General features: G+C 33.7%; 1 protein-coding gene and 1 long non-coding RNA gene across 4 annotated transcripts; one reads left to right on the forward strand and one right to left on the reverse strand.

Annotated features, from left to right (window-relative positions):
• The first annotated feature begins 7,891 nt into the window (after window positions 1-7,891).
• Window positions 7,892-26,645, forward strand: LOC121259952 (disease resistance protein RPP13-like). Of its 3 annotated transcripts, XM_041161786.1 has the most exons (9): window positions 20,572-21,121; window positions 21,738-21,774; window positions 21,893-21,971; window positions 22,060-22,105; window positions 22,188-22,286; window positions 24,490-24,558; window positions 24,641-24,989; window positions 25,109-25,257; window positions 25,592-26,645. In XM_041161786.1, the coding sequence occupies exons 1-9, from the start codon at window positions 20,684-20,686 to the stop codon at window positions 26,405-26,407; spliced, it is 2,082 nt and encodes a 693-aa protein (XP_041017720.1). In that variant the 5' UTR covers window positions 20,572-20,683; the 3' UTR covers window positions 26,408-26,645. The 3 variants fall into 3 exon arrangements, 2 of the variants coding, with proteins under 2 accessions (XP_041017719.1, XP_041017720.1); XR_005939660.1 differs by lacking the exons at window positions 20,572-21,121; window positions 22,060-22,105; window positions 22,188-22,286; ... (2 more) ...; window positions 25,109-25,257; window positions 25,592-26,645 and adding an exon at window positions 7,892-10,865 and having other exon boundaries at window positions 21,893-21,967; XM_041161785.1 differs by lacking the exons at window positions 20,572-21,121; window positions 21,738-21,774; window positions 21,893-21,971; ... (4 more) ...; window positions 25,109-25,257; window positions 25,592-26,645 and adding exons at window positions 7,892-10,865; window positions 10,952-11,239.
• On the reverse strand, window positions 15,290-16,635 carry LOC121260046. Its single transcript, XR_005939677.1, has 2 exons — window positions 15,762-16,635; window positions 15,290-15,562 (listed from the first exon to the last, which is right to left on the reverse strand). It is a non-coding gene; the product is annotated as an uncharacterized LOC121260046 (long non-coding RNA).
• Window positions 26,646-26,907: the final 262 nt, after the last annotated feature.

The following is a 26,907-nucleotide window of genomic DNA, read 5'->3' on the forward strand; positions in this document are numbered from 1 at the left end:
GATTAGCATGAAACAATAGTCGAAGCATTTGATTTTTGCCCAAGAGCACACAAATTCCTTACCATATTGTAAACTCTAGTGGAATCACGGTTTTAAATATTTCACAAAAGCTAATTCTTGCAAACCGGTTCAAAATGTGCATTTGGTGATTTTTACATTCACGCTTTCACAAACGCACGGTTTTAAATTCCTTTGGTCACTTTATTATTGATGTCGTGTTTTATTGGTAAGTCTCATTTGTCCTTACCGTGTACTTTTCTAAAATATGGATTGTTTTGTGGATGAATTTTACTTGATTAACTCCTCTTGGAAGAGAGTTGTTGGGCTTGATTGGATTTGATCTGACTCTCTGACTTACTTCCCAATAATTACTCGTGGACTCGCTATACGAGCAGCCGACAGGAAGAAAAACCTCCTCACACCTGGTGTTCTTGTACGAATCTTAGCAAAAATTTCCTGACTTTTTTCGTTTTTTTTAGCTGGGGTGGTTGGTCGATGGAGCAAGATGATAAATGGAATTCATAAATGGGTGGTTGGTCGATGGAGAAAGATGATACAGAAATTGACCTCGAATTCATAAATCTGATCACAAGTCATGCCATAAATTATTGAATTATTGTCCGACCAATTCGTAGATATTATTATATCGTTGAATTATTGTACCATAAATTATTCCTTATTGCAATTGAGAAATTATTTTGAGAAATTATTTTGAGGCTTGTTTGTTTATATATATATAAGATGAGAAGTGAGTTAAAAGTTAAATAAAATATTATTATAATGTTATTTTTATGTTATAATTTAAAAAAATTAAATTATTTATTATATTTTGAGCGAAAATAAAAAAAAATATAATAGTTACATAAAATAGAATAAGATAATATATAAAAACAAACTAGGATAAGTCATCAATAATATCGTCGTAATTATCATCCCAGAGATCTTTCTTTTTGATCAGTCGTTGAAGCAGTTATTGACCCGGCATAACCAAGTCATCAATACTTCTAAATCATTAAAATCATTGTTTTTTTGTTTTCTAGACTTTAGCATGGTTGTATTATTGTCCCAGAAATAATTCTATCATAGTTGTAATTACAGACACGATATGAGCGACTCATATATACGACAATATCACTGACTTATTGTCCAGAGGGCCAGAAGTCTTTCTTTGATATGAGCAAGTCATATATACGATCACTCACCGCATCACTGGCTTACTGTACCAAGAAAAATATTACTATATCGTCTGAGTATATATTTTTGGTGTATTAGTAATTATTTATATATTTATATTTTTTTTATTTTTTTTTTAACTTAATGATTAAAAAATAATTTTTGGTGTATTAGTATATATTTTTTATTTTTTAAAAATATTTAAATATATTAAAAAATATAAAAAGAAAAAGAAGATAAAAATAAAACACTAATTTTGTGCCAGCAGGCACGACCGACAGTTAAAACTGGATGGCACGCTAGCAGAACTCTTGTCTCAAAAGTCTTTCTTTCTTGCGTAATGCTTTGACATATTAGAAAAAAAAAAACAGAAAATCGATTTAGTCCAGTTTGTAATTAATTCAATGCAGTAAGTCGATTCTAAATTGGTGCAGTATTGATTATTATATTTTTGAAAATCTGTTTAAACCGAACCCGGTATGGCCAAGTCCTAGTTGAAAGGGCAATGGCCAAGTCCTAGTTGTTTTATTACTTGACTATCTTTTTTCCTTTTGCTCATTAAATTTGGACTAAAAATCTCATGACCTGACATTCTAGCATAATCTCAAATTTTTATTCATGTTTTGAGATTTTTAATTCAAATATTGAGTAAATGAGGTTTTGAGATTGCATAACTGAATGTCATGTTTTGAAAATTTTAATTCATATTCAAATAGCAAAACGAAGAAAGATAACTAAATAGTAAATTAATAATAAAAGAAGTGTAAGAATATCATTACTTTAATTGTAATTATACGGCATGACAAAGATAGTTGTAATATTACAATAGTAGTCATTCCACGGCATGACAAAGTATCAACTGAAAATGAAGTTACGAAAAATTTTAATAATTGTGAGAATTTTAAAAATTTTAACTTATGCAAACATGACATATTGTACCAAAAGTATTTCTTTTTATCAGAGATTCAGAGTATCTTGTGAAAAAATACACACTAAGAGTGAGTTTAGATGTTAAAGTGAGTTGAATTGAATTGATAAAATATTATTAGAATATTATTTATTATTATTATTATTATTATTTTAAAATTTAAAAAAATTGAATTATTTATTATATTTTGTGTTAGAATTTGAAAAAATTATAATAATAAATTAAGATGAATTACGTTTCTAAATGAAGCCTAACAATGACAACCAAAATAAAAGTAAACACATGATAAAAATCACACGACATATAATTTACGTGATTTGGCGACTTAAGTACATTCACATAACTGTAAAAATTTTATTACTTACAGCCCTAATCGATACGATGATATCATGAATCATGAGCATTATTGTCTCGTAAGTCTTCGTTTTTTCTCCAGAGACCCAACAAGTCTTTCCCCTTCTGACACCCCACATGCCTCATGAGCATTATTGTCTCGTAAGTCTTCGTTTCCAACAAGTCTTTCCCCTTCTGACACCCCACATGCCTCATGAGCATTATTGTCTCGTAAGTCTTCGTTTTTTCTCCAGAGACCCAACAAGTCTTTCCCCTTCTGACACCCCACATGCTTTTCTTTATACGTTTCTGTCTCCATTCCTTGCTTCTCTCTTAAAAGCTTTACCACCGGCCCAACCAAGTAAAGGAAGAAAGTGAGAGAGAAAAATATCTCAACGACGATATCATGAGCATTATTGTCTCGTAAGTCTTCGTTTTTTCTCTAGAGACCCAACAAGTCTTTCCCCTTCTGACACCCCACATGCATTTTTTTATATGTTTCTATCACCGTTCCTTTCTTCTCACTTAAAAACTTTACCACTGCCCAACCAAGTAAAGGAAAAGATCTCAACGTTGGGGATATGCGGGGTAGGGAGACTCATTCAACGAAGTCATCGTTATGATAATATCATTGAAATTATTGTGCCAACTGCCACAAGTCTTTCTTTCTATTTTCCATGACAGCTGTACTTGCCATGAGCGAAGTCATCGATACGACATATCACGAAAATTAGTTGGTTATACAAATTAAATAGGATCAGATATGATGATAAATTTGTGAATAATATTGACTTAATATATGACTAGGATAAAATAATTTGAGTTACAATATTTTATAAGATTTTAAAAAATAAGAAAGAAAAAATAGAATAAAAATATTATAAAATTAAAATATCGAGTGAATATAATTTTTATTTTAAGATTTAAAAATGTTAAATTATTTTTTATATTTTATTTAAACTTTTGAAAAAGTTGTAATAGTTAGATAAAAAAAATTAAATATTTGAAATTAAAAAATATTTATATTTAAACAGTTTTTAGATTTTAAATATAAAAATCTAAAAATACTAATAACGAGATAAAATACAAAATTATCATCTTATCTTATCAATAAAACTTTTTTCAAATTCTCACATAAAATATAAAAAATAATTCAACTTTTAAAATTTCAATTCAATTTTTTTAAATTTTAAATAATAATAATATTAAAAAATAATATTTTAAACTATCACCTAAAATTAAAAATTTTCTATCTCACTGTTCAAACCAACCTTAAAATAAGATAGGGTGAGATCTTAGATCAAACCGAGCGCCTCGGTCTTTCTTATTTTTCTAGAGATCGAACTAGTCTTCCTCTTCTTCTGACAACTGCCTTTCTTTATCATTTTCTTCTTTTAGGATCCCGCTATTGTGCACTCTAAATTTGACCATTACGCGTATATTTAGCACCATTTGAAATTTTTATATAAAATATAATAAATAATTTAATTTTTTAAAATATTAAAATAATAATAATATTAAAAAAATAATATTTCCCTTAATTCATATAAAATATTCCCATCTCATCTTGCTATTCAAATGACACCTAATGTAAATTATATTTTTTTATTCTATATTTTTTAAACATCTTTAAATATTTTTAAAAAATTTACTAATATATTAATAGTTACGTTCTTAATCATTTAAAAAAAATTAAAAAAATAAATATATGACCTATCAAAATGAAGGAGCAAAACTTTGGAGCATATTATCATTTTCCTTTCTTTTAACATTTTATTTTTGTTTGTTTTTTAATATTTATGTCTTTTAATCCAACATAGGGTTGACAAATCGTGTTTTTGGGTCATGCTCGTATCATGTCAAGACATTAAAATTCGATTACAAATGTCAATTTGAATCTGATCCGTTAAATTAAATGTATCAAACAGTCAAATCCTAACTCGATCCATTTAGATAACGGATCGTGTCATGTCATTTGATTTGACTCATTTAATGTTATTAACATAATTTCACATAAAAATTAAAATCTATATTTATTAGTAGTCACAATATTTTAAAAAAATAAGACTACCTACTAACAAAAAGTATATATATTTTTCAAAATCTTAACATATAATTATAAAACTAATATTACAAACTCTATCATAACAAATTTGAGAATAGGTCTAAAATTACTATCACAATAATAAAAATATAAACATACTAAGAAATACTAATATTACAACTCAACAATAATAAAATTATTATTTTGAAATAAAATCTAAAAGGGTAAAGACGAGTTGCTTTCATGTTGAGCGGGTTGACTTATTGATAAATCATGTTTTAATGGATCAATTTATTTTTACTCAAATATGTTAATATCAAATCCAAATCTGTTAATTTTATATCGTATTTATATTAGATTTATAGATTGTATCACATGTTACATCCCTAATATAACAAGAGTGAGTCATCATTACGAGGATGTCTTATAAATTATTGTCCCAAAGTCTTTCTTTCTTGTTTGATCACCTGGCAAGCCTTTCTTTTTTGACTTGGGGCTGGATTCAATGATTAAGGACCTCTGTCGTGATTTTCGATACTTTGAAGATTTTTAGGAGAAAATTATTTCTATTTTGGCAGGTTTGGATTTTACAATTTCACACGTTTAAATAATGTTCAGTAGACTTTTTGGCAGCATGGGTGCTAATGGTTGTAGCTGTATTTGGAATAATTTTTCAGATTTTTATTTTCTTCTAAAAGGCTTACTTAAAATGGATAAGTTAGGTTTTCTTTTTTTTATTTGAAATTTCGGTTTTAAAATGCTTATTATTTTTGTTTATAGTGGTGATGTTATGTCATTTTAGTGCTCTTGTATCTATAATTTTTCTATGCCATAAGTGAAAACACTCAATAAAGTCTGGAAGTTCCACCTTCTTTTTATAAAGAAAAAAAAAAAAACCTTTCTTTTTTTTATACTATTCTTTTTCTTTTTCTTTTTCTTAATCTACATGCCTAGTAGGCTTCTTTTGGAAGTTAAATCTATCTCAACTCATCATTACAATTTTTTTAAATCCTAATATAAAATATAATGAACAATTCAACTTCAAATTTTAAAATAATAATAATAATATTAAAAAATAATATTCTAACAATATTTTATCATCTCTACTCAATTCAACTCAATTCAACATACAAACGTAACATTGTGAATTGGGTTTAGTTTTCCACTGTCCCTATCCCCTACCCCCTGAATATATTTATCAGTACCGCCTCAGCCAAGAAAATAAAGCGAGAGAAAAAACTTCCATATTATTGATAGAGCTTTCTGGATTGGTGGGGTTGTGGTTATTATTGTTATTGATAGAGGATGCACAAGTCTTCCATATGATAACATCTTTGAAATTATTATCCCAAAACTTTTTCTTTTTCGTAGTTGTAATTATTGATTAGAGTTTTACTATTCATCATTTCATTTATTTTTATTTATTTATTAATTTATTCGTATTAAATTAATTGAGTTGTTATGATAATTATCTCTACATCACATACTTACTAAGAGAAAAAAATAAAAAAAATTCTATATTATGTGTAATGTAAAAACGATAAGTATAATTTTTTTATTGATTAAGAGCCGGTGGAAGTCATTGATATTGCGATATTTTGAAAATCATTGTAGATGAAAAGAAAAAACTCATTGTTTGTTGGAAATAACACTAATATAATTATATATTTTAGTTATTATAATTTGAATTATTATATTTTCAAATCGGTGTATTAAATATAATATCATTCATATCATTTAAATTATAGGATTTAATTTGTAAAATTGAAATATTAAAAGTTTAAAATTTATATTTCAAATTATATTATATCATGTAAATAATTTACTTATGACCTCTTTGGAGTTGCGATATAAGTATTAAAAAGTGCTTAAATAGTTTTAAAAACTCTTTAATAGCAAAATTAAGGGCCTGTTTGGGTGTTGTGATATGAGTATTAAAAAGTACTTAAAATAATCTTAAAAACTCTTTAATGGAAAAATTAGATTGTTTCGGTATTACATATTAAACTACTTTTTATTTCAAATAAGTTAAAAAGTATGTTTGAGATTCTTTTCCGAATAACGCGGAACGTAATTCGAATTTTAATAAGACTGTCAATTGACGAAAATACCCATATAATTTTAAGATAATTATAACTTTTAAACTTTTAAGGATATTGTTATAATTTTTGAAAACTCAAATAATCTGTATTTCTACCTTAGAAAACACTTTTTTAATTTGTTTCCAAACAAACATAACATATTTGAAAATGCTTTAAACATATGTTACCAAAAGAGTAAATAACTTTTTAATAGTAGAACTTATTACTTAAGTTATAAGCTATATTTTCCATCACATTCCCAAACATGCACTAGGTTGTTTGGGTGTTAGATATTTATAAAGAACTTTTAATCTCAAATAGACTAAAAAGTAAGTTTAAAGAAAATCATCATTTTAATATTTTTCTTCAAACATGTTTTTTCAAATAATGAGACACGTAATTCAAATTTTAGAAAGATTATCAATAGACGAAAATATTTATATAACTTTAAGGCTACGTTTGGATAGTGAGAATACTTGAAAAGTGTTGAGAATGTTTGTGAATAATAGTGAAAAAGTAATGAAAAAGTAATAATAGAATAATGAATAGTAGGTAAAAAATAATAAATAGTAAAAGAAATAGGTGAAAAGTAATAATAAAGTAAAGAATAGTAATTGGAGTACTTGAGATACTCTTGGTACCCAAGCGTAGCCTTAAGATAATTACAACTTTTAAATATTAAAAAATATAATTGTAATTTAAAATATTTTTTTAATTTGTTTACAAACAAATATAACATATTTAAATTTTTTTTTAACATGTTTGGAAGGCCAAATTTGTTGCGGTGTTACGACGATGCCTTAAAAATTATTGTCCTACGAGTCTTTCCATTCTCTCTGATCACCTAGCAAGTCTTTCCTCTTGATATAGCACCTCGCAAGCCTTTCTTTCTTGATACTTCACTTTTTCTTTTTCTGAATCTTTACGCCTTTTGAATTGGGTTTATTTCTGCCACTGTTCCTTACCGTGAGAGAGAAAAAGATCTCAACGAGCACACAATCTGAATCTTGTGGATATGCGGGGTAGGGAGAATCATTCAACCAACGTCAGGAAGTCATCGTAACGACAGTATAGCAATGCAACACAACTTCTTCAATCTCTTCACACTGTATTTTTTTAAATTTTTTAATATTTATTTTAATTTGTTATTTTAATTTATTCTTTTATTTATTATTTATATATTAAATATTTAATAAAAATAAAAATTTAAAAAATATGGTGTGCGGAGGTGTGTAGATTTTTTCTTGATAGTATCATTGAAATTATTGTGCCAACTGCCACAAGTCCTTTCTTTTTTTCCATCACAGCTGTAATTTCCATGCGCGAAGTCATCGATACGACGATATCACGAAAATTAGTTTGGCTATACAGACTAATCTAATAATCAAGAGGAACTAGCTTGAGCTAGTCATTGATACGAAGATATCATGGAAATTGCCACAAAAGACTTTCTTTTTTCTCTAGCCACCCGGCGAGTTATTCTTCTACAGGGCATCTCACAAATGGCAAATCTTTATTTCTGATCGATGCTTTTCTTTTCTTTTCTTTTTCTTTGTTGATACATTTGCCTTCCAAACTGAGCAAGAATGGGGGAGAGTATTTGTAGTTTCGTGGTAGAGAAATTGCCGTGGGTATTTGAACAAAGAGAAAAACTCTTTGGTGGAGGGCGGGATGAATTCGATTCGGTTAATAGTGTCCTAAAGCTGGCAGAAGAATTTATCAACGAATCCAGGGGACAACACAGAGAGCATGAATTTCTGAAAGTGGCAAGGAGACGACTGAGGGACATTGCTCACGAGGCTGAGGATGTGATGGACACATTGAAGTTCGAAGACCTGAGGAGAAGGAATTGGGTGCAGAAGATAATCCGTTTTGTTAGCTACGCAATGATGTGTCACGATGCTTCACAGAAAATAGAGGGCTTCAAACAAGAAATCGATAAAATCCTGGACATTATACAGAAGAAAAGAGCTGAATCTAGTCCAGATGCAACGGCGGACGCGACACCGGACAGACATAGGAGAGTCCCCGAGGAAAGAGATGTTGTGGGCTTTGCTATTGACTCAGCAAAATTGGTGAAGCAGCTTATGGAAGGGGATTCAAAGCTTGGTGTAATTTCAATCATCGGCATGGGAGGGTCGGGTAAGACCACTCTTGCCTGGAAGATCTACAATACTCCTCTCGTCAAGGGGCACTTTCTTTGCCGTATATGGGTGCATGCTTCTTACCAATTCTGTACCCAAGACTTGCTGCGTGAAATGTTAAGGTTTGCGATACGAGAGTCTTATCAATCCATTAATGGGGAACTCGAAGATAATGAGAGGATAAAAAGGAGAAGGATGACGGAAATCAGAGATATGAGTGAAGACGAATTGAAAGAGAAGTTATCCAAATACTTGGAAGGAAAGAGGTACCTAGTAGTCATGGACAACATCTGGACAACTGACGTCTGGAATGAGCTAAATGCGGCTTTCCCTGATAACTCTAATGGAAGTAGAATATTGATCACGAGTCGTATAAAAAGAGTGGCTTCAGGTATAAGCCTTAGTACTCCCCACTTTCCCCCAATTCTTGATGAAGATGAAAGCTGGGAACTTTTTAGTAAGAAGGCGTTCCGAGGAGAAAAATTTCTTCCCGAGTTAGAAGCTGTGGGAAGACAAATCGCAAAAAGTTGCGATGGCTTACCACTTTCAATTGTGGAATTAGGGGGTCTTGCAGCAGTCGAAGAGAAGACACACCGAACACTGTCCAAATATGTTGGCAATGTAAATTCCTATCTTTGTAGTGAGACAAGATGCAAGGACATACTGTCCTCGAGCTACACCCACCTGTCGCAGCACTTGAAATCATGCTTTTTATACTTTGGAGTATACCCAGAAGAATTTGAGATCCCTGTGAGGCAATTGATCCAACTTTGGATAGCCGAGGGATTCATACAGGATAAAGCTGACTTTAGCAACATAGAGGATGTTGCCGAAAACTACTTCGATGAGCTGTGTGATCAAAGTTTGATCCGAGTGGCAAGCAGGAGGACATATCGAGGAGTAAAGACATGTCGTGTTAATGCTCTTCTACGACACATCTCCATTTGCGAGGGCAAAGAAGAGAAGTTTCTTGAGGTAATTAGACACGTCAATCGTTCATTCGATAACGAATCTTCATTCGATAACGAATCCCGTAGAATTTCCGTCCAATGTAGCACTCATTATATTTCTTCAGATCTCTTTCGTGCTACTCGTGCCCGCTCTTTGTTGTTTATTGGCCAAGGCTTCGACTCATCCAACATAAACGGCGACCTTGATCCAAACCATTGGAAAAGGGTCCACGAGAATTTCTGCTTGGTTCGGGTGCTTCATTTTGGTCAACTTAATATTTACTCCATTCCCTCAACTATAGAAGAATTGATCTGTTTGAGGTACTTGAGAATAAATTCTAAGGTTCTCAAAGTAATTCCAGCTTCCATTTGCAATCTTAAGCACCTGGAAACCCTTGACCTGAAAGGTACTTATCTGAATTGCTTGCCTATAGGGATATGGAATCTCAGAAGTCTTAGAAATCTGTACATGTCTGGGCCAGTGAGTTTACCTAACCATTTGAACCCAGACGTCAAAGCTCTTTGGAAGCTCCAAGTCCTTTCGACTGTATCCCTTAACCCACAAAATGTGAGCCTCATTGTTCAATCTGAACTCTTAAGAAAATTAGGAGTATGGTTTGCTTCGGACGACAGCAATTGCAGAGCCGTTGAGGTTTTGGCAGAGCTCCACGATTTACCTCATCTTCAAACATTGAAAGTCGTAAATTGCTCAGAAGGTCTCCGTCTTCACCGTCTTCCGACTTCATTTCCATCGACAATCACCAAGATCACCTTAAGACAAGTGTGCTTAAAAGGCCGCCGCGACATGAGTGTGCTGGGGAAGCTTCTCAATCTTTATATACTGAAACTACAGAGTTGCTTGATTTCTAGTAAGCTCACATTCTTTGCAGATTCGTTCCCTCGTCTTGAAGTTCTTAAATTGGAAAAATTGAAAATTAAGAGATGGAAGCAGAGGAGACGCGCAATGCCATGCCTCAGGCATTTGGTCATCAAACGTTGCACTAACTTGAACATGCTCCCCTCGAGACTATGGAGTTCGAATGCTATGCATGATGTGGAGGTGTTATGGAGCAACTTGGAATTGGTAACCCATCTTCAGGAATCGCATAGGAATCTTGGGTTTAATCTGGACATCTGTCCTCCTCCGGATGACGAGTTTTATCAAAGAAGGGCTGTATAACCGGTGGCTTCATCCGGAGAGCTAGAGTTCAGGTACGCTTCATCTTTGTGTCAAATTTGAGTTCCAGTTAAATGTTCTTGCTTTTATCTTTACCACAATTTTTAAAACATGATGACAGACAACTTCCGTGGAATTGGACAATGGTGTTCCTTTCAATTGTTGCTACAACTTTCTTCCCTGCAAGGGTTTGGAGGGGAAGAAAAGGCTATGGTTTCCTCTGAGTTGCTTTTCTTTTGATTATTGTGGAATGATTTGGTTTGAATCCGCTTGTATGTCCTCATTTTCCTACTCTTTATACTTTGTATCCCCAGCTTCCTACTTGTAATGTCCATCATTTCGAATTCGGATATTGTAACTTATGTTTGGATGACTTCTAAATACAAATCTTGAACGACTTTGTAGGCTATTTTATCAAATTTATTCAAATTTTAAAAGTTGTTTTCAAAATTCACCCTTAAGATTTGGTCTCATCATTATTTATCATTTTAGAATATAGATATTCATTGTATTAAATTTCTTTAAATTTTAAAATTATAAATCTTTATTATTGGTTTTGGAAGCAATGTTTTGGATTTAAATTCATATCTGATAAAATAAGAATTTGGCTTTTCATTTTAATGAAAATCGTTTTAATATGAGAATAAACGGACGTATATTAAATCTTATTCTTTTTATTTTCATATAAAAAAAATACATTGGTCAAAAAATAAATGGAAGAAAGACCAACTCATGCCCTATTTTGAAGATATCAAATATGTAACTGAGTTATTATAAGTATCCGGTCATGGAGTTAAGTTTTTCTAATGAATGAACGTTGATAATTTTTCTTAAAAAAAATTCTTATATAAATTACACTATCTATATCATTTATTTTTAAATAATGAGATTTCATTTATAAATTTTAAATTTTAAAATAAATCTTCTAAATATATAAACAAAATTTTAAAAAAAGTAGATGCAATATCTTCATTTTACGTGACCACATTTCCCACGCCGTACGTGTAACTCGTACGTGACAACCAACCAACTAACCGCAATATCCTAAATATTTTTTAAAGGAAAAAGAGGCAATATTTTTTAAAGGAAAAAGAGGCTGAAAGTAAAATTATGCTAAAATTAATTAAGCGTTGTTTGGGGAGAGAGAGAGAGAGAGGGGGAAAAAACGACAAAGCAAAGGGGAAGAAGAAAAAAGACAATGGGCGAGGTATCAGAGATGACGATGATGATGCAATTGTAATGGCCCTTGCTACTCTTCACTGTGTTGTAACAAGGAAATGGAGGATGGTTGCTGCGATGAGTAAACAGAATGCACACAAGATGTTTGACAAAGTAAGAAAGAGAGTCACAGAAAGAAAGAAGATGAAAATAGCTACGTTTGGGGTATTCAAGGTCTTCAATTCCTCCCCAAAAAAAATAACAAATTGTTTCAAACTATTTTCCAGATTCTGATCAACGACCCCCTTTCTTCTCATATACTAGAAGATGATCTAATTTGGCAATGCCAACTAAGGCTATGGGCCAATTCTAACTAACATTATCTAGACCCATGGGCCACTAAACCACTTTTATTTATCGGGCCCGGCGCACTTAATGGGATTCATAACAGCAACATTAGATGAAGAGGAAGAGGAAGAATGGACGCCCATCTCTTTTGAATCTCCAAAAACGCTTTCTCAAGCAGCAGCAGCAGCAACAGCAGTAACAACAACAACAATAAATCCCTAACCCGATCAATTTAAGTCCTCACCCTACCCATCGCTCCACTCCCCGAAACTCTTACCCTGACCAACCGAAGTGGGTTTCCGGTTCTGGAGACGACGACGAACGCAAAGAGAAGAAGCACAAGCTCCTAAATGGTCTGAACCCCATCCACATTATCCAACATTATCTCAGAATTCCCTGTCGTTTAGCTCCAATCCATACGCCTCAAATTCTAATGCGAATGTTGAGGATACTGAGGTGGCCATCAAGAGGCGCAATATCAACCCCGTACTTACGCATCTGATGCAATGGTGATGATCATCAATTTATATAACACAATTTTCCCTTATTTTTTAAAGCCAATTTCTGAAAAGGTTTTGAAGAACTAAAAGGGAATTACCTATTAATATTTTATTATTATTTTTTATCTAAATTATTTTTATCGTATTTTGCAGTTTTACCGATCATGTGTTAATTAATAATCATACACATCCAATTAGCCCCATTTCAACCATTTTACGTTCTCAGTAATCTTGTTTTGTTCATAACGTAAAACTCGCTGCTCGCTGTATGATTTTATAGCCCTGGCAAGGCATTGTTTCTCAAGGTCTCTGAACAAAAGTATGCAAGTTATCTATGTGGGACACTCTCTCAACCTGCAATGGAAATTTGGAAGTTGGAATTATTTTGGAATTATTTGGAATTTATTCTCCACCAAATAAATACTGCAGAGCAACTACAGAAACAGTTTGGATATAGAAATAGTTTTATTTTATCTCATCGTTACAATTTTTTCAAATTTTCATACAAAATATAATAAACAATTTAATTTTTTCAAATCTCAAAATAATAATAATATTAAAAAATAATATTCTAACAATATTTTATTCAACTTTCATTTAAAAATATCTCATCTCATCTCACTATTTAAACGGGGCCTAAGTGAACTTAGTGAAGTACTCTACTATTTCTTTTGCCACCTTTGTATTAATGTTCCATAATAATTTGACACACGAGAATTTTCCTGAAAAGAATATTACAGGAGATAGTAATTGAGACAAGAACCTTTGAGTGTACATCATTAAGTCAAGAAATTAACTTTACATTCTGGCTTGGACGATTATCATTCCTAAAACTTGGACACAAAAAATGTTGTACTTCTTTGGCATGAACTTAAAATATTCTCAAAGCCTCACAGAGCTACTTACTTCCATATCCAACCACCCTTGGGTGACTCTTTCTTCCTATCCTAGGTTCAGATGGTAAGTGTGAAATGCAATGAAGTAGGTTCTAAGTATGAAGCTTGCCTAGCCAACCTCCCAAAAAAGGGATCCAGTATTCTTTAGTTTTATATGATAATCAAAATAGGAAAGGAATTTGTTAACAATAGCTTAAACAAGTGAATAATAACCACCGATTATTATCATCCTGCCATCCATGTAACAAATCCCAGACAATGGTCCTACAGCAAGGTAAAGACAGCTTAAATATGCATAATATTAATTCAGGTTACACTAATCTTGTATTTGGAGCTTAAATTAATCAGGGGTTACTAAGATTAATTTGATCCTTTTTATGTTTGTCTTTGTTCTATTTGTTGAGTTATTTTTTAATTGGGCTTCGATTTAGTAGTGAAGTTCTTCGCTTTTCTTTCCCGGGTTGAGGGGCTGCTTGATCTCTCCTGTGTTTTCATAGGGATACTTGGGTTGTGTTTGTCTTCCTTTTTCTTTCTATTTCATGTTAAATTGTGGGAATTTGAGACGCGTGGGTGGGATGAGACATTTGTTTCAGGTGGTGGTTCACTATTGATTGTAGGAATTCTCATATAATCTCATCATCTCATCCCATATCTGCAGGTTTGGGACCTTAGATAAGACACAAAATTATCATTTGATCTCATTTCATTTCATTCCATTTTAGTCTCAATATAATTCAAATATAAAGTTTTCGAACTAATTATTACAATTTTTTCAAAATAATCATTACAATTTTTTTAAACTTTCAAATAAAAAATAAAAAATAATTCTAATTTTCTCAAATCTCTAAATAAAAATAATATTATAAAACTATATTATCTACTTAGAAGCGAGGACAACAATCTTGTATTTGGAGTCCAAAGCTGGCACCCGGACAACAGATCTCATACATTGAACATTTTCGAGAGCTTGACAAAATCTTCATCCATTTGCTCCTGAGGCCATTTAACAGGATAAAAAATAAACTCACTCCCAAGTTGTACACGTTATTTAGTAACAGTGTCAAAAATATACTATTCAAAAAAAGCCCAACGATCAACAATCAAAGATTAAAGAAAAGGCATCCCAAATAATATTGGCAACTTTTTTGCTGGCCTGAATTAGATGGGAGTATTGGATTTTTTAGCTAATAATATTATATTATATTATTATAACAAATAAAAATTACTGTAGCTATAACCCTATAGTATTAACCCTATAAGAATTTAATTGGGTTATTAATTAAAGAATAAACTATTATATTATTGTACACTATTGACGCAGGAAAGAAGTTGATTTTAGTTTTTATAATAAAATATTACTTTTGATGATGAACAGTATATCTTTAAATTTAAAGATGTACTTAAAATCAATATAGCTAAAAGTTTAAATTTTTGTATTTTGATAAAGCGAATGTAGATGATTTTATCAATTTTAAAGATGGCTCTAATGCTCTTATACCACAAACTTCGTATCTGAGAATTGATTGACTATGGCCCGCTATGTAAAAAGACATCCACGACGTAAAGCATAAATTCCTTAACTATAAATCATTACATGACAAGCAGACAAAACCAACGGACTAGGAAACAACAATTTCTGTACGTGACGAAGTTCCCTATCACCACATTAGCAAGCATTGCAGAAACATAAAACTAGAAATGTTCAAATTTTGACGCTGCGATTTCTCCATAAAAATCACCATCTAGAGGTTGATCGATCAGTAGCTTGAACCCAGACGTTTTCTGAAATTCCTGCAATGTCTCTGCATCTATCGAGTTGCTCTCTTACACCTCCACGTCTCCAAAGATCTGGAACCTAGACGTCGTCTGAAATTCCGGCTTCGTATGGATACCAAGAGTACCTCAAGTACTCTTACTATTATTCTTTACTATTCATTACTTTTTACATACTATTCATTATTCTATTATTAATTTTTTATTACTTTTTCACTACTATTCACAAATATTCTCAACACTTCTCAAGTAACACCTCCACCTCTCCAAAGAAATTCCAACAGAATATCTCTGAAGGGAGCAAAGTCAACTCATAGCATCGATCGATAACCAAATGCCTTAAAGCTGCCGCAGCGCACCTCTCCCCTGTTCCATCCTTTAATCATCAAATTTTCCAGTTTAAAGGACTTGGAGTTTAGAAAACGAAACAAAGATCATGCCTTCCCTTGTTTGCTTTGGCTGCAACCCAAGTCAACAACACTCGAGGGGACGACCTCGTAATAGTATAAAACATAAAGCTAGATAAATTACACTAAGTGGTAAATCTATCAATTGGCGGATTCACCAGGAAAGTCATCTAGGGGAGGATCGATCAGTACCTTAATCTCAGCCTTCCTCTGCAATTCCTGAAGCACCTTTACCGACACTAATATGCCTTCTAACACCTCCACCTCTCGCAAGTTAATCAAATTGCATAATTCCCAAGGAAGCATGTTCAACCCAAAGCATCGATCGACAACCAAATGCCTTTGGTCCAGCATTCCACCTTCCCCCTGTTTCCATTCTTTAATCCTCAAATTTTCCAATTTAAGAAATATGAGTGCAGGAAACGAATCTCCAAAGATGTAGAGCTGACTGGAAAGCAAGCAGCTTTGTAATTTCAGAATCTGAAGATTGACGAGATTTCCCAGCACTTTCATGCAGTCACCGTCTTCTAAGCACACTTGTCGCAAGGTTATTTTTGTGATTGCCTCTGGAAATGAATTCGGCAGACTAAGAATCTCCGAACAGTTTATAATTTTCAATTTTCGAAGGCGGTGTAAATGTTGGAGGCTGGCCAAAGCATGTCCTGCTTCGCTGTTGCTTTCGTTTGATGCAAACCATATTCCTAATTTCCTTACAATTGGGAGCTTAGCCCCAACAATGGGACGAACAGTTTGCGCGTCAAGTGATACGGTGGAGAGCACTTGGAGATTTGAAAGAGCTTTAGGTTGCGTTTGGATGTTAAAGTGAGTTGAGTTGAGTTGAGGTGAGATGATAAAATATTGTTAAAATATTATTTTTTAATATTATTATTATTTTGAAATTTGAAAAAGTTGAATTGTTTATTATATTTTGTATTGGAATTTAAAAAAGTTGTAATGATGAATTGAGATGAGTTGAGAGATATTTAGTAATCAAACGTACCCTTAATTTCTGTGTCCGACTGGTTCGATAAACTCACTGGCCCAGACATATAAAGAGAAATGAATAACAAGCGGAAGCAGAATTATAAAAATATGGCGACACTCTCGTGAGGGTATTTATCCCACAAGTTGGTGATGAACAAAGGGAATTGAGTGCATTCATTTGTACACCAATGACCCCTATTTATAGGCCATCATGCACCAGTTGGCAAATAGTACATCCATTGGTTAACCAATGGTAATCCAAAGGTCACCTTAAGGAGTGACACATCCTATTATGAAAGGGCACAACCATTGGTAAACCAATGGTAACCCAAATGTCATAACCTTAAGAAGTGACACAACCTTTTGACTAAATCAAAAGGTTGTGTCCATTGACACTTCCTTAAACATCACCCCTCATGGGAACTATCACCATGTTAGAGGATATCATTCCAAGGGGTACACCGTTTGGTGATCACACCCCTTAGAATAACATCTCCCACTTGATCACACAAAACGGTGATGATCCAGATGAGTATTTTACCTTGGTACCAATATAAACTTTCCACTACTCAACTCTCATCTGCTACTCTTGCAGATCGGCGTCAGAGCATGACAAGCCTCTACGTGCACACGTTTTTTGTCATTACCTTATCTGACCGCACCCTTTACCATATGTGCTCCTACTGATCACATATTAGGGGTGACTTCATTTCACTAAAAAGAAAAATTTAGTGAACGGCATCAATTCTTTGTGACTGGATCAATTGATCATTCCCCTGTCACAATTGACGACTTCAGCCGAATACATAACACATGTATCGACTTGCGTTGAATTTTCGTTAAATACTTCCTCTAAAGGCTATTCCTGAGGTTTTCCCTAATCACCTTATCAACGACTTTGCAAAACTATTTATTTGGGTAATCAAATCACACTTCACTAAAACTTTAGTGAGTGGTACTGAATTTTCGTTAAGTACTTACTTGCCTGAGTCTTTCCTTAATCACCTTATCAGCGACTTTCCCATGATTAACCTTTTACTTGGTTAATCATCCTGTACTGAAATTTCGTCAAGTACTCACCCTAAGGCCATTCCTGAGGTTTTTGTTGATCACCTTATAAGTGACTTTACAAATGACCGAAATTTTCATTTGGGTATTACCATAACTCCAATTTTCTAGGCATCCCCAGAATTTGCTAAGTTATGCATGTTGACCATGAGATTGCTTCACCTAGGTTTCTCTCAATCCCATTCTAGTCACATGTTCTCTGAATTTCTCCAGAGATAAACCTTTGGTCATCGGATCTGTTACCATTTCAGTTGAGGAAATAAAATTAACCTTGACTTCACCTCTTTCCACTATATCAAAAATATAGTGATAATGCACATCAATGTGTTTTCCCTTAGAACTCTGTGTTCCACTTTTTATCAAAGAAATGACAGACTGATTATCACAAAACACATTGATTGGTTCTGTGGATGTACCCAAATTCAAGCTTTCAACAAAACATTTTATCCACACCGCATTACTCACTACAGTACTACAATCAATATATTCTGCTTCCATAGAAGATTTAACAACACAACCTTGTTTCTTACTTAACCAAGAAACTGCTGTTCCACCAAATAGAAATATATATCCAGTTATAGATTTTCTATCATCTATATCACTTCCAAAATCAGCATCACTATAGTCGATTAATTCTAGATCACTGTTTCCAAAGCACAATTTCAAATTTTTGGTACCTTGTAAATATCTTAATATACTCTTCACTGCTTGCCAACGTTCTTTACTGGATTGGATTGAAATCTACTTACCAATCCTACTGCATGACAAATATCTGGTCTGGTACTTGTCATTGCATACATGAGGCTTCCCACAGCTTGAGCATAGGGAACTTTAAGCATTTCACTTATTTCCTTCTTATCTTTTGGGCACATACTTTTATTTAAAGTATGAGCTTTGCAAACAGGCATACTTAAAGGTTTACAATTTTCCATACCAAATCTTTTAAGCACTTTTTCTAGATATTTTTCTTGATCTAAATACAATAGATTTGAATTTCTATCTCTAGAAATTCTTATTCCAAGAATATAGACAGCTTCACCCATATCTTTCATTTCAAATTTAGATTTCAAGAATTCTTTTGTTTCATGCATCATATCTAGACAATTATCTGCCAGTAATATATCATCAACATACAATGATAATAATGTTAATTTATTATCATTTTTCCATATGTATACACAATGATCTAGTGGACTTATTTCATATCCCATTTCCAAAATGGCTTGTTGAAATTTCAAGTACCACTGTCTTGAAGATTGCTTAAGTCCATACAATGACTTCCTCAACCTGTAGACTTTCTCTTCATGTCCTTTAATTTGGAATCATTCTTGTTGAATCATAAAGATGTCATCTTTTAATTCACAATTGAGAAAAGTTGTTTTTACATCTAACTGATGTAATTCCAAATTCATCCTGGCAACAATAGACATGATGATCCTTACGGATGTGAACTTCGCCACAGGCGAATATGTATCCACAAAGTCTACACCTGGTTGTTGAGTATATCCATTGGCCACTAACCTTGCTTTGTACCTTTCCAAACTACCATCAACTTTAAATCTTCTTCTGAGAACCCATTTACAGCCAATAGCTTTTCTATCTTTTGGAAGATATGTTAACTCCCAAACATTGTTTTTGTTTATTGATTTTATTTCATCTTTCATGGCCTCAAACCATTTATCTGAATCAATACTATTGACTGTCTCAGAAAAATTTTCAGGATCATTATCTAAATTTTCCAAACTGGTATTTAGTGCATAATGATCTTGAAATAATATTGATGGTCTTCTGGATCTTTTACTCCCATTATCTCCAACATCAATACTTGAAGATTGATTTTCATCTGACTTTCTTTTATTTTTGTTATTCTGGATTTGAATAATATTAGAATTTTCATTGTCAGACTCTGTGGAGATCTGTTGATTCTCTAAATCATTTAATAAATCTATCTGATCAATAGGAGTAATAAGGTTCGTATTTTTCAAGAAAACAACATCCCTACTTTCTATCAATCCTCTTTCAGAATGATAAAATCCTAAATATTTTGGATTTAAATACATATCTGATAAGATAAGAATTTGGAAGCAATGTTTTGGAAGCAATGTTTTGGATTTAAATACATATCTGATAAGATAAGAATTTGGCTTTTCATTTTAATGAAAATCGTTTTAATATGAGAATAAACGGACGTATATTAAATCTTATTCTTTTTATTTTCATATAAAAAAAATACATTGGTCAAAAAATAAATGGAAGAAAGACCAATTCATGCCCTACTTTGAAAATATCAAATATATAACTAAGTTATTATAAGTATCCGGTCATGGGTTAAGTTTTTCTAATGAATGAATGTTGATAATTTTTCTTAAAAAAAATTCTTATATAAATTACACTATCTATATCATTTCTCTTTAAATAATGAGATTTAATTTATAAATTTTAAATTTTAAAATAAATCTTCTAAATATATAAACAAATTTAAAAAAAAAAAGTAGATGCAATATCTTCATTTTACGTGACCACATTTCCCACGCCGTACGTGTAACTCGTACGTGACAACCAACCAACCGCAATATCCTAAATATTTTTTAAAGGAAAAAGAGGCTGAAAATAAAATTATTCTAAAATTAATTAAGCGCTGTTTGGGAAGAGAGAGAGAGAGAGAGAGAGAGAGAGGGGGGAAAAAACGACGAAGCAAAGGGGAAGAAGAGAAAAGACAATGGGCGAGGTATCAGAGACAACGATAACGATGACGACGCAACATCAGAAGAAGAGGAAGAAGAAGAAGGGACGCCCATCTCTTTTGGATCTCCAAAAACGCTCTCTCAAGAAGCAGCAGCAACAACAACAACAACAACAAATCCCTAACCCGATCAATTTAAGTCCTCACCCTACCCGTCGCTCCACTCGTCGGAATTCTTACCCTGACCAACCGGAGTGGGTTTCCGGTTCTGGAGACGACGACGAACGCAAAGAGAAGAAGCACAAGCTCCTAAATGGTCTGAACCCCCATCCACATTACCCGACATTGTCGCAGAATTCCCTGTCGTTTAGCTCCAATCCATACGCCTCAGATTCTAATGCGAATGTTGAGGATACCGAGGCGGCCATCAAGAGGCGCAATATCAGCCCCGTACCTTACGCATCTGATGCAATGGTGATGATCATCAATTTATATAACACAATTTTCCCTTATTTTTTAAAGTGAAGTTCTGAAAACGTTTTGAAGAACCAAAAGGCATATATAGTGTGTTCCTGCTGCGGTTGCGTTTTGAAAAGTAATTCGAGTCGCTTGGGATTCCGCGCGCAATTTCATAGCTTTTTTGTTGGTGGGTTCGTTTGATCAACGAGTGGATAGACACCTTTGACTCGGTCTAAGTTTGTAATATTCGTTAATTTTTATTGAAATCTGGGTGGGCTCTCAATTTTCTCTTTATTATTATTATTATTTTCTAATTTACATCTTGCATCTATTTATTTATCCGTTTCTTGCTTCTGTATTCTCATCGTCTGTATTAATACGCAGAAAGACACACGCCCTCGTGTCTGTAAAAGCTTCAACTTGTCTTTTCCTAGATTATTTCCAGATCTTTTCTTTTTTCCACTTGTACTTCCTCGGTTCCTCCTTCGCCCTTGATGCAACTTTCCATATGATTATTGTTTTCGGGTTCTATTAATGACCGAGTGCTAATGCAATTCCTTTTCTTTTATTTTTTTTTATTTTTTGTCTGTATGTGGGTAATTTAAACAGAGATATTGGACTAATTTTGCAGGATGAAAAGCTTTTGAAAGCGACAGACACCATACATGGTATCGAACTATCAATCAATCGCAATTCTTTGCTGAAAAGCCTCTGTGGGGAATTTTTGTAGTGCTTGATTTTTTCTTTCTACATGTATTAATCGTATAGTATCATTTATATGGGCAGCGTCGCAGGTGGAGTCCGGTCCCACGACACCTTTGCCGGACAAAAAGTTGTTGGTGTTCATCCTTGACAGGCTTCAAAAGTGTGTTTTGTTTTTTGCTCCGATTTTATATTCATTTTCTTCTTGTTTGAGTTTGGAGTTTGATCGGTTTATTCCATTTCGTTCGCAGAAAGGACACTCATGGGGTATTCTCGGAGCCAGTGGATCCGGAAGAGGTGCATTTCTATGGTGATTCTCCATTTTCGTAGGATATTTGAATACCCATTTCTGATTTGTTAGAAATGTATTTCCCTCCAGCTTCCTGATTACCATGAAATCATCGAGAATCCAATGGATTTTGGAACCGTGAGGAAGAAACTAGATGGGGGAGCTTATGACAACTTGGAACAGTTTGAGGTTGGTTTTAGACTGCATTTCCTGCAGATTTGTGCGCGCACAAACACACAATATGTTACATTTATATTTCTGTAAACAGAATTGCAAAAATGTCTCCCTGTCTCTGAATTTTAATTTCATTTTGACAATAATACAGGTCATAGATTTTCTGCTAGTTATTTTATATTCTTGCCCCTGTTTGTGCACGCTCACATGTACTTTAATGCCTTCGCTTCTTGGTTTATTTTTTATAGTTATGAACTTGTCAGTGCCTAGCAGCCGTTTTTCAATGAAGTTTGTTAGTTCTTATAGTAATTTCCATTGTGACCTGCAATTTCATGCAGTCAGCTCACTTTTTACAAATTTGTTGGTTTCTTTTGATTTTTTGCCTCGATCAAGTGTTAAATTAGTCTTAATTTTCTCCGAACGAAAATAATTGTTTGAGCACATCGCTACTAGAATAAACAAGGGCTTAAAAAACAAGAGTGTTGGAATTGTTGCTTTGGTATTGGTATTTTCTATGAAGCAAATGGCAAAGGAAGTACCAAACAAACTGGATGGGGAGATTGGAAAAAAGCGATTTTTTGATTAGTTGTCCATGGTTATCCAATCAAGGAAATACTTTCAGGGGTAAGTATTAAATTCATATCAGGTTGCGTCATGCAGCTCTCCAGGATAAAGGTAGATGAGAATCTCAGAAACCAGGACCTTGCGTTACAACTTACCAATCTAAAGGAGTTAAATCTTTAGATAAATGTCATCGAATATGTTCACGTGTATTTTTTTATTTTTCACAGGGAAAATGATTTAAGCTAGTTACTGAATGGGGTCTGTGATGTGTACTTGAGTAGCTTTTGTGGATCACATGCTCTATTTGTAGTATATGATTTGGGATCTCCTTCCTCGTAGTTAAAAATCTGGTCCACACCCCTTATCATACCAGAAAAAGGAAAAAAAACAATATAAAATAATGTAATAGATGCACCTGTACAGGTACAGCCTAGTGGTCAAACATTGGAAGTTCCATTAGATTATGGTTCTGGCGTGTGGGGTCATGTATCCAGAGATTACTCCGGACCCTGCCTTCGTAAGATTCCACGTTATAAACAAAGTGGAAGAGTTTAGATGTGTTTTGAGGATCACATTTTGAGGATCATGAACGCTCCTTGGAAGAGTTTAGGAGTTTTATGTGGAAGACTTTATTTTTGTGGGCCATTGCTTTAGATAGGAATGGTCTCAGCTTCCATGATTTCCTTGTAACTGTTTTTAGTTCCTAAATAGGTATATCCACATGTATACTTCCAGTGTACCTGGGCTATGCCTACTCTTTGATAAATAAAATATCTTATTACTTATAAAAAAAAAAAAAAACAAAGTACTAGATGTGTTTATGACTGTGGATATGTAAAAGTGGAAGCCATATGCGAACTTTGGTTGAATGATCTTTACCTGTAACATTAATTCTTTACCAACGTTTATGGTTATGTAAGTTTCATTTCCATTGAATGGTGCAAATATACTTCATCTTGTTTTTCTTGAAGTTCCATTTGTCAGTGGTGACTATGGTCTTCTCAGTGTTGATGGATCTGATTCATGTTAGGTAAATAAGCTTTCCAGTGATAGTTTTTAATACTCCATCAATAAGGAGAAAGAAATTTGATTCAACATGAGGCTGCTATGAGAACAAGAGGAATAGAATTCACGGGTGGGGAACATGAAGACAACGTAGCATTGTGTCATCATTAGTATATGCTAGATGCCTTGCAGTCTGGAAAAAAGGTAAATATAGAATGGAAATTGGATCAATATAGGAAATAGTCCATGCTCCAGTGAGTGCTATGGTGTCCTAAGAAAATGTGCTTGTACGGTTTGGGTTAAGGAGTCCAACATCTCTGATGAATGGTTCTTGCTGTTTTGTGTCACAGTTCGTTTATGTAGTTGGTATGTTATACTTGGGAATGATTATAAATGGATTTGGTCTTGGATCGGTTAACAAAGAGTTTGTGCATGAAATGGTATTATGCTCTTTTGTGATACATTTTGTTAAAAATGTGACAAAATGTCTTTTAATTTTACCTTGTACACTGGATTTTAGTTTCTTGTGATATTGGTTATAGTGAAGCTTTTTTTATTTTCCTCTAAGCTTGATTATAGCAAGGCCTTCTTTTATATCATGACTTCCTGGTCAAGGAATCTAAAACTCTTCACTTTCTAATTTGTGCAGAAAGATGTGTTTCTGATATGTACAAATGCAATGCAGTATAATGCACCAGATACTATTTTTTTTAGACAGGTTCAGTCATCTCTGAACTTCATTTCTCATCTTTTTCCGGGGTTTTCTTTATTGAATAGCTGGAAATTTGCGTTTTTCTCAGGCACGGTCTATGCAAGAGTTGGCAAACAAGGATTTCGAAAATTTGAGGCAGGATAGTGATGATAATGAGCCACAACCCAAAGTTGTGAGGAGAGGCAGGCCTCCAGGAAAGAACCTGAGGAAGTCCCTTGACAGCTCTCCTTTCGATCATGTTTGTCCCGAGCCTGCCTTCGATGCAAGTCTTGCTTCTGAAGGAGGTAATGCAAGGAGTTCGAATGCTTACAATCTAAGAAAAGGACAGCCTTCATACAGGTTCCCACCTGCTGAGACAGTGCTCAGGGCTTCACATGGATCTCGTAACAGTGAAACTTGTACCAGTTGGTGGCCTGAATGGGAGAATGAATTTCCACGTAAGATTTGAATTGAGTTTGTTGTATTGCTTTGTATATTCTGTATGTACTTTGTTAACCTCATTTGAAATTTCTAGCCTTTGCAACAACTGCTGAGCCATTTTCCTCTTGGTAAGCAGCTTCTGTTTTGAAGGGTGTTGTCAAGTATGGGAAGAAACAATTTGCAATAGATGAGAATAGGCGTGACACCTATAAGGATTTCTTGGACTCTGGTCATGGGCCATCTGTAATGGCCACCCTTGAAGGGAACTGGAAGCAACTAATGGCGGTATGTACGCCTGTTTTTCTTCTCTCTCATGGTGTTCTCTTCTTCTTCTTCTCCTCCCTATATCTCTCTTGGTACTGGGGAAAAATGTGGTGATGCTGCGTAGGTACAATAATTTAATGTCTATTCTGAATGCAATTTATATCACCTATAATGAAATGTGATCGTCGAAAACCAGAAAATAATGCGCATGAAGTCAGTTATGTTTCTTGGTTTGGATGATACGCTCTTATTTTCACCAATTTATTATGTGCAATATCTGTGCTCTTGATATGCTTTATGGTATTATCTACTTGTGACCTTTTTTTTTTTCTTTCAATGTAAATTTATATATCAGGTAGGTCTAAACTTGGAGCATGGTTATGCGAGAAGCCTAACTCAATTTGCTGCTGATCTTGGTCCAGTAGTTTGGAAGATTGCTTCGAAGAAAATTGAAAGAGTATTGCCCTTTGGACTCAAGTTTGGTCCTGGATGGATAGGAGAAAATGAGGCATTAAAGCAGGAGCAATCTTCAGAGAGCTCAATATCAGATGATGGTAAAAGTAAGCTTCTATATCACATGAAATCTGAATCAAATATGGCTTTCAAAAATGGATTGTTGTTGCAAGCTCAAGAAGAAAGTACGGGATTTGATTCACAATGTGAATTGACTTCATTGAACAGTAGTATCAGTGGGAAAAAATCCATGCCTCCTTTTGAGGTTCAGCCGAAATCGTTAGTTTGTTCGGATATGGATGGTTCTAATGGTGGGTTGGGGTCTGGTTTTCCATCACAAATCAGGATGGCAAGTCTTTCCAGATTAACTGGAATGTCTTGTTCTGATGATACTTCATTGCCTTCTCAAGCACTCGGAACATATCCAAGTAGCAAGCCTACCATTTACCGAATGCCCAGAAATGATATTGAGTCAAATGAAGCCAGGTTCTCTGAAATTGCCAGAACAAATTCTGGAAATTTATTGGCCTTGGGCTCTGGTCTTAAGTCACATGGAACAGCAGAAATGATGCCCGGTGGTGAGGCATCTTGGGAGAGATTGTTAGTGCACCATTCATTTCCTCCTGATGTAAATGTGAGAATTCAGCAAACGAGTTCACCTAGTTCTATTGTCCAGATCGGTTCACCTCAGCAGCCGGATTTAGTATTGCAGCTCTGAGGATATGCTGTTTTTTTCTTTTCTTTCTATTTTGTTTTTTCAATTTATATAGGAGTGGAGCTCCTAGGAACATTGGAAAGTTAAATTACCAGGGTGCCTCCACGAGTCGTTCTATTTTGCCTATTGATGAAGCTTTGTATAGATAAGTATATCCGATCTCAAGGTATCATATCGAGACAAGATTATGTACACAGTGGAATAATCCATTTAATGCACAATCGACGATGGTACATAGACACGTAACGGATGGTTGCACTTTTCAATCGAAAACAAGTAATGAATTCCTTTTTATTTTCTCTTCTCCATTTAGAGTAATTGTAGCTAGCAACACTCGTATCTATCAACATGGGTTGTCCTGTAAACACACAAATAGGCTAATTCTGATTCCTTTTTTTGTTCTCAATTTAATATACAGATAACATATTTGATTTTTTTGTAATTATTATTATCTGAGCCGAATTTTCGTCTCTTTGTAAAATTATAGTCCTATGACTATTAGA

Source organism: Juglans microcarpa x Juglans regia, chromosome 4D (assembly GCF_004785595.1).
Source record: "Juglans microcarpa x Juglans regia isolate MS1-56 chromosome 4D, Jm3101_v1.0, whole genome shotgun sequence".
NCBI lineage: Eukaryota > Viridiplantae > Streptophyta > Magnoliopsida > Fagales > Juglandaceae > Juglans > Juglans microcarpa x Juglans regia.

Excerpts from the sequence above, each read along its gene's own strand:
- LOC121259952 (XM_041161785.1), top strand. The coding sequence starts at position 8,146 with ATGGGGGAGAGTATTTGTAGTTTCGTGGTAGAGAAATTGCCGTGGGTA.